The sequence below is a fragment of the Pteropus vampyrus genome, unplaced genomic scaffold, assembly GCF_000151845.1.
Source record: "Pteropus vampyrus isolate Shadow unplaced genomic scaffold, Pvam_2.0 Scaffold566, whole genome shotgun sequence".
Lineage (NCBI taxonomy): Eukaryota > Metazoa > Chordata > Mammalia > Chiroptera > Pteropodidae > Pteropus > Pteropus vampyrus.
In genome coordinates, this window is record NW_011889347.1 from 2,004,264 (window position 1) to 2,013,417 (window position 9,154).

A 9,154-nucleotide genomic window follows, 5' to 3' on the forward strand; every position below is an offset into this window, starting at 1 on the left:
TATGTACAGAGCCCAGGACATTTCCTAAAAGTCATCTAATTTAGTTTAAAGGCTGAGGTTCAATATATTTTATCATTTCCCTCTTTTGAAAGAAAGTGAAAATTTGGTTTGTGTTCAAGTTCATTAGAATAAGATGACACATAGATAAATATTGCCAAAAGGAAAGAGATGTCTAATCTAGCATGTTGAAAATTGAGATAACCTAAGGGTGTTGACGCAAACAAAGCATTTCAATTACTTCAGTTCTCCTTATAACTTTTCTAGGGGAGACTGAACAAGAATGTATGTGGGTCAAATGCCAGTGAAAGAAATGTTTGACTAAGAAATTGAATAATTTAATTAAATAAAAAACGAGGCATTCAAATCAAAATTTTGACAATTGCAATTAGACCTAACCCAAAATATCTGTCTTCAGAGGTTTCCAGCCATTTGGAAGCTTGAGAAGGTGAGAAGAGTTTTGAAATCTTGCCAGGATAGTTTGCAGAGAGATCGTCACTGTTCCAAATCTGAAAAGTCTTGAAAAGTTGTTCTTTTATAAATTCTCATTCTGCTCCATTTACTGGTACATGAGAGGGACCTCCAATGGTGAGTCTGTAACAGTAAAAGCCTCCATTTTTTCCTCCCATCCTCCTTTTTCTTTCTGGATCTCTAATCATTTATCAAACACGAGCAACTTCCAGGAAGTTAAAAGGCAACCATTAGTTGAAGAGAAAGTTAAGATGTATAAATTATTGCAGGTGAAAAGACTAAGATGAGAAACATGATAGGCTCAGTTTGCCAGGAATCTTTCAATGATAATCCTAGGATGAGAAAATCAGCACTGTCTTTTCAGGGCAGAGCCGAGACTAAACGAACAAAAAATAGGCCCCTCGATTTAGATATTGGGCTGCTTTTAAGTGTGACAGGAAGATTGTCATCAATTTTAGTTCCATAGGTCCAACCACAGTACTAATGGAGGCAAGGTCATGGGTTTGATCCCAATCTCTATAAGTAAGCTTAACACAATTTGAAAACAAGTCTTCCCATGGTCATAGAATGGTCACCAGTTTTTAGCCAAATGGCTCATCAATTTATTCTGCTGGGCTCACAAGAGACTAAGGAATGAACTTTTTATAAACCCTTGCTCAATATTAGAGAAATGAAATATTTCCTGTAGCTCATTAGGGATAATAGATCCATATAAAGAGGGAAAACATTTATTTATCAATATTTAATATTTAACAGCAAAAGCCTTGTGTTTTATAGAGTTCTAGGAATCACAGAGACCTTAATTTTTTGTTAAAATTATTGGGATGACATTGGTTAATAAAATTGTATAGGTTTCAAGTGTACAATTCAATAATATGTCATGTGTACATATTGTATTGAGTGTTACAACCCAAAGTTAAATTTCCTTCTGTCACCATGTATTTGACCCCCTTTACCTCTACCTACTCCATAGTAATCACCCATGTAATTCTATGCAAAACCAGTTCATTCTCCCAGGTTTAGCTTGACTGTCATATAAACAGCAACGTCCAGGAAAAAGGTAGGTGGACAAAGAGAGGTTGTCTTTCACTATGAAACATCTAAAAAGTTCCATTCACACATTCATTCAGCAAATAATTATTTTTAAAAATTTGTTTATAATTTTTATATTTTTATTATCTTCAATTATAGTTTAAATATAATATTAATTTCAGGTATACAACAGTGTCTAGACATTTATGTAACTTACAAAGTGATCACCCGATAAATCCAGTACCCATCTGACAACATCCATAGCTGTTACAATGCTACCGACTACATTCTCTATGCTGTAATTTGCATCCTCATGAATATTCTTTAACTACCAATTTGTACTTGTTCACTCCCTCCCTTCTTCACCCATCCCCAAGCCCCCCACAATCGTACAACCATCAATATACTCTCTGTATCTATGAGCTGCTTTCTGTTTTTCGTTTATCCTGTTCTCTGGATTCCACATATGACATTTATCTTTCTCTGACTTACCCCACTCAGCAGAACACTCTCTAGGTCAATCCATGTTGTTACAGATGGCAAGATTTCATACTTTTTTATGGCATCGATGGACATCCAGGATTGCCTCCATATCTTGGCTACTGTAAATAATGCTGTGATGAACATAAAGATTCACATGTCTCTTCAAAGTAGTGTTTTGGATTTCTTTGGATAAATATCCAGAACTGAGATAACCGGGTCCTTCTTTGTCTCGTTATAACCTTTGTTTAAAGTCTACTTTGTCTGGTATAAGTATTGCTACCCCAGATTTTTTATTGTTTGTTTCTATTGTTATGAAACGTTTTTTTATCCCTTTAAATTCAGTCTCCATGTGTCTCAATCTAAAGTGAGTCTCTCATAGGCAGCGTATTTTATTTTATGATCCATTCAACCACCCTATATGGTCTTATTTTATGATCCATTCAACCACCCTATATTTTGATTGAAATACTTAGTACTTTTACATTTAAAGTTACTATTGCTAGATATGTAGTTATTACCATTTTATTATTCATATATCTTATTATTTTTTTCTTTTTTCTTCTTCTTAAAGAAGTTCCTCTAACATTTTCTCTAACACTGGCTTGGGGAAGTAAACTCCTTCAGCTGATTTTTTTTTTGGTCTGAGAAGTTGTTTTTATCTGTCCTTCAATTCTAAATGACAACTTTGCTGGGTAGAGTAATGTTGGTTGTAGGTCCTTCCTTTTCATCACTTTGAATACTTTCTGCCAAGCCCTCTGGTCTGCAAAGTTTCTGTTGAGAAATCAGCTGACAGTCTTGTGGGACCTCCCTTATAGGTAACTGTTTTTCTCTTTCAGCTTTTAAGATTCTCTCTTTGTGTTTAACTTTTGATGTTTTACTTATGATGTCTCTTGGTGTGGGCCTTTTTGGGTTCATCTTGTTTGAGATTCTCTGTGCTTCCTGGGTTTGTATGTCTATTTTCTTCACCAGGCTACAGAAGTTTTCAGTCATTATTTCTTGAAATAGATTTTAAATTTCTTGCTCTTTCTCTTTTCCTTCTAGTATCCCTATGATGCAAATGTTGTTACAGTTGACATTGTCCCAAAGGCCTCTAAAACTATCTTCATTTATTTAGATTTTTTTACATTTTGTTGTTGTTCTGATTGGGTGTTTTCTGCTACCTTATCTTCTATATCACTGATTTACATCTCTGCTTCATCTAATCTACTGTTGATTCATCTTAAGTTATTCTTCATTTCAGTTATTGTATTCTTCATTTATGACTGGTTCATTTTCATGTTTTCTATCTCCACTTTTATGTTTTCTATTTCTTTGTTAAAGTTCTTATTGAGTTCCTTTCTTCTTCCCCTAAGTTTATTTAGCATCCTTATCACCACTGTTTTGAACTCTGCATCTGCTAGATTGCTTGTCTTGATTTTGTTGAGTTCTTTTCCTGGAACTTTGTTCTGTTCTTTCATTTAAGACATATCTCTTTGCCTCTTGTTTTTGGCTATCTCCATATGTTTGTTTCTATGTATTCAATAGGACTACTATGTCTCCTAGTTTTTGTAGAGTGGCCTTACAAAAATATGTGTGCTGTGGGGCCCAGTGCTACAGTCTTCCCTGGTCACCAGAGTTGGATGATCCAGGTATGTCCCTTGTATGAGCTGTGTGTGCACTGTTGTTTTAGAGGAGCCTTGGTTGCTGTATGCTCATCAATGGGAAGGATTGATCCCTGTGCTGATTGGTTGTGAGGACTGGCCATGACCAGTGGAAGTGCTGTTGTGCAGAGAAAGACCTTACAGAGCAGGATTTACTTTAGCAAGACTCTGGTGCCTGCCTTGTTTGCCCTTTGAGTATGTTGTCCTCAGATGTGACCCCAGGTTGTGCACCAGTTTAGACCAAAGCTGGCCACTGGGCATGCAGGCCAGGGCCTCCTGCGGGGGGCAAGTTCAGCTGAAGCCTGTGTTCTGCCCAGAGCCATGTGGCAGATGGCCATCATCCATACTGGGTTTGGAAGCACCTCAAGAGTCCAAGCCACAGCATGAGGATGGCTGCTGCTAGTGCTGGGCTTCAGGTTTCTCATCAAGAAGTACAAGGCATGCTGAGGCTATATGCTGCTTGCTTATATTTTGTGAACCTTTGAGAGATTTTTTAAAAGTCTGCAGCATGAGCTAAGACAGGTTGTTTGTATGGAAAATCCACTGGGAGTCGCTTGGATGGTTCTGCACATTAGGAGAAGCTAGGTCTCAGGGAATCACCAGGACAAGTAATGAATGTTAGCAACATTGATGGAGACTCAGATATGGTACTCACCTGGGTCTGCAAGCTAGGTGGGGATGGGCTCAACAAAGGAACATTTCCCCTTGCCAGCACTTATGTCGGGAAAAAAGATGCCCCTCCAGCCCTTGCCCTGAAGCCAGACAACTCAGTTCCTCCCCATATGTCATTGGCAACTTCCAAGCTGCTGCCCCAGCACTGGAGCTCAGAGTGAGTCCATCACTGAATAAGTTCACGCATAGGACTCTGAAGAGGAAAGTCTCTGACAACCTCAGCCCTCTATCTCACTCAGCCACAGTGTCTGCTGATTTCCACAGCCAGAAGTTGTGGGGACTTCTTTTCCTGGCAATGGAACCCTGGGCTGGGAAGCCTGATGTGGGGCTAGGGCACCTCACTCTTCCTGGGGGACTTCTACAGCACAGATAATTCTCCCTATTCTCAACTATCACATGAGGGTGTTGTACCAGCTGTTTTTTTGTCTTTGCCCCTCCTACCATTCTCGAGGTGGCCTCTTCTGTGTGTCCCCAGTTGGAGGACTTTTGTTCAGCTACACTTCAAGTGACTCCCAATGATGGCTATTCTTTAGTTTAGTTGTAATTCTGATGTGGTTGTGAGAGGAGGCAAGAAGAACATTTACCTACTCTGCCATCTTGACTGAAATCCCAGAGAATAATTTTTGTGCATCTCCAATGTACCAGACACTATCTCTAGGTTTTGAGTATATACCCATGAGCTAAACAGACAAAACTCCCTGACTTCAGTGAGCATATATTCTAGTTGAGAGAGATAATCAATAAATATAATTAATAGTTGCCGTGTCCTCTTTCTACCCTACTGCGTGACAAGGTCCGGAGATGGGGACAGAGGCTTCAAGGAATGCATCGTCAAGAACGAGGACATGGCATGTGTTTAGGGATATTTGATTTCTTAGAAATGATCCTATTAATAGGGGGAATTTGGGTAGCACAAATTCTAGTAAGTGTAAACGCTGTACAAATGGATTTCCTCAAAATTGGCTCTGAGGAAAACATAGTAAATTCCCCGCGTATGGAAACAGCTCTAGTCACCCTGACATGTCCAGAATGCGTAAACCATTTCTTTGAACAATTATTAAGAGAAATTCCTTTTGACGCGCCTCTTAAAGATGTCATGAATAAATTATAACAAGCTGAATTACTAGAACCAGTTTATACTCCTGTTCCCACGCAGTCAGTAGAAAAATTAGTAAAGGATAAGAAATTTACTCATAAGCCTGTGCCTACTATGGAAGGGCCTCCTTTTGTGGCCTACTGGATAAATGGAAAACTCTGGTATCCACCTATGGGGGCTAATAATATGAAAAGATTACCTGATCTTCCTTTGCCTTTACAGGAGCTTATAATAAAGATAGTATATGTATGGTGAATAAAGATGGAATTCATGTGCCTTATAGTAGTTTAAGTTTCATAGAAAGGCTGGCTAGGTCAGGACCTCCTTGGTGCTTAAAAAACAAAGGAACGGAAACTTAGCTTATGAAAGCAGCTTTGTAAAACTGATGTTTATAAATATTTTCCTCAATACTGCACCAAGGAAACTTTTGAACAGCTATGAGAAAGGTTCAGCTTGAACTTTAGATATAGCATAAATCGAATAGCATTTAAAAGATTTCTTCAGGCAGAAAGAAAAACGATGTCTGCCCACAAGCCAATGCTTGCTGTTATGAATACATCTATCTATCACCTTTACTTAAATCAAACTGTATCTTACATAATAGATATAAGAATCAAAAGTTTAGATTGTTCCATCAGGTAGTTCTGTTCTAATGATTGAGAAAAGAATGTACTAGTTAATCATGAATATTAATAATAATATACTCTATAAGATTTTCTGCTTCGCCTAACCACAGAAATTTAACTCCCTGCTATCTTAACCACAAAGTATAATCAAATGCCAAAATAAAAAGTATAAAAGTTGTACTCAAATCACAATAAAACGAAACAGTGTCACATCGTCTCTGAGTTGTGTAGTCAACTGTCTCCCGCGCCGACGCCTTGCCCACCTTCGGGGCCCCCTGGATCCTGTCGTGGCTGAACCGTGGCAAATAGTTAAAATATAGAGTGTACTAGAAGTAATAATTTAAGGAAAAATAATTTAGAAAAAGAATATAAAATTCAAGGAGCTAGAGATAAACTTTCAGGAAGGGTGGCCAAAGAAGGACTCACTGAAAAGATGCCTTGTGAGTAGATATCTGAGGGAATCGAGAAGGTAAGCCATATAAGAATTTAGGTTTTATAAATATACAGTAGCAATATTAAAGAGATCAAAGACTATGAGAAAAAGGTGTACTATGAGTATTTAAAAAACAAAAGAAGGCCAGTGAGACTGAAGCAAAATGAGCAGGTAAAAAAGCTACAGGAATTGGTGTCAGAAAGATAAAGGGGACATAAACTATGCAGGGCCTATTAGTCATAATAAAGAGATTGATGTTTAATCAGATTAAAATGGGAAGCTACTGAAATTTTATAATGGAAGAATGACCTGATCTGACTGACAATTTAATTCAGTCATTTGAACTGAATGGGAGCAAGGACAGAAAACAGAGGAACCAATAAGGAAGTTGCTGACAAAAGCCAGGTGAGTAATGATTATCACTTGAAATAAAAGATGGCAGTGTAAATGGCAAGATAAATAGTAAGATTCTGAATCTCTGTGACAAAGACTATATATTCATTTATTCACTCAATATTTTTTGGATCTTTATGATGTTTCATGCACTATTCTAGGTACTAGTGATACACCAGTAAATAAAGCAGACAAAGTCCGTGTCTTAAATAAATTTTTGTCTGAATGGGAGACAAATAATAAACAAGTAACCAAATCACTAATATAATTTCTGGTATTGGAATGTGCTATAAAACAATAAAACTGACTGAGGAGAGAGAGAGTGGTAAGGAAGGGAAGAGAAAGCCTTTTCAAGTAGGCTGGTTATTCAAGCACTCTCCTTATCACCTATACTTCTATAAATATCATATTAGATTTTCACAGTTATAACTGGGGTTCAGCAAACACAACATGTAAAACACAAAAACTAGATTTGTAACTTGAACCAAAGATATTAGCAGAGGATTTATACAGATCTCGAGGGAACCGTGAAACACTCCATTTACATAAAATTGATTGAGATCGAAGAAATACTTTGTAGCACTCTATGTCAAGGACCATGTTAGATACTATGGCAAAATGGCAAAATGGAGGCATTAGCAACCTAGGAATGGCAGACAAACACAAGAATAGGCGATATTTTAGCTAAGACTGTCAGAGATACCTACCCCCTTGGTGGAGATTAATAACTCAAGCTGACTGATGATCAGCCATCTCTATGAATCAGATTGGTCCTGGAAAATGGAGAACAAGCAAGAGAAGGAGAAAGATGGCCTCCTCCTCTTCTTATTTGGAAAAAAAAAATGATCCAGGAAGGCATCTGTTGGAAGAGGTGGGAGAATTTTCATACAATCATTTTCAAAATGATGGGGAATTTGATATTTTTCATGGGAGGGGTGATTTTTAGCTTTACCTGTTCCCATTATACGTGTTACATTTGTATTTCACATCTTTTGAAAAGGACAAAGAGAATGATCCAGTGTATCTTAATATTTTCACCTTTCTTACAGCATCTCTACATCTTCATTCTTATTCTTTCAGGTAAAATTAAGCAAGTGAGGAGAATGACCATGGATAATGCTACAGCAATGTCTAGGTTTCTTCTTATTGGAATTTCCAACTATCTGGAGTGGAGAGTAACCAATTCTTCATGTTGGTGCTGATAACTTCTCTGAGCACATTGTTGGAGAATGGATTTATTATCATTCTTATCCACATAGACCCCCACCTCTACACTCCAATGTACTTCTTTCTTAATAACCTGTCTTTCTTAGAGCTTTGCTATGGAACAGTCTCCATGCTCCAGGCCTTGGTACATTGTTTCTCTGCACATTATTACCTCTCTTACCCACAATGTTTGACCCAAATGAGTGTCTCCTTGGTCTTGGCCACGACAGAGTGCTTCCTACTGACTGTAATAGCCTATGACCGTGTGGTTGCTATCAGCAACCCCGTATGCTATTCTGTGATCATGACTGGCCCAGTGTGTGTCTAGCTGGGTGCTACCTCATGGAGAGCATCACTTGTGCTCACTGTCATGCTCATCTTATCTCTACATCTTTGGTTCTGTGGGGCTAATGTTATCAATCATTTTGTCTGTGAGATTCTTGATCTCCTCAAGTAGGCCTTCTCTGACACCAGCCTCAATGAACTTATAATCCTTATCACAGGTATCTTCACCCTGCTCTTACCCTTTGGTTTTGTTCTTCTCTCCTATGTCAAAATTGTTGCTGCTGTCCTAAAGATTCACTCAGTCCAGGGTAGGCAAAAAGCTTTTTCTACCTGTAGTTCTCATTTGACTGTGGTGACAATCTTCTATTGGGCAGCCATTTACATGTATATAAAACCTCAGTCAAAGACATCCCCTGACAAAAACGAGTTTATCTCAGTGTTTTATAGGGCTTTGACTCCCTAATATATAGCCTGAAGAATAAAGATGTTAATGAGACAATGAAGAAAGTTATGGCGAAAAGGGCAAAAAATCTTCTTTGCTTGTAAACTAAAATAACACTCAGCTACATCTCCACTGATAGTGAAAAATGTTAAAATGAGGAGTGACGTCAGAAACATGGTGGAGTGAGAGATGTCCCCAGATCTCTCCCCTTAAAACAACAATAAGCTGAACATCTAAAACTCAACAAAAAAACTACCAAACTGCACGCTAGCATGTTAGAGTGTGAGGTCTGCACATAAGAGCTACCACAGGTCAGAATCTTGGGATTCAGGCAGTAGATTGGGAGAAAACTACTGAAAAAGAAGCTGTCTCTCATAG

General features: G+C 38.0%; 1 protein-coding gene across 1 annotated transcript; it reads left to right on the plus strand.

Moving 5' to 3' along the window:
- The first annotated feature begins 7,946 nt into the window (after positions 1-7,946).
- On the plus strand, positions 7,947-8,880 carry LOC111733424 (olfactory receptor 13H1). The gene is given in 3 exon segments (XM_023525499.1): positions 7,947-8,024; positions 8,027-8,792; positions 8,795-8,880. Coding segments are annotated over 3 exon segments (930 nt in total).
- The last annotated feature ends 274 nt before the right edge of the window (positions 8,881-9,154 follow it).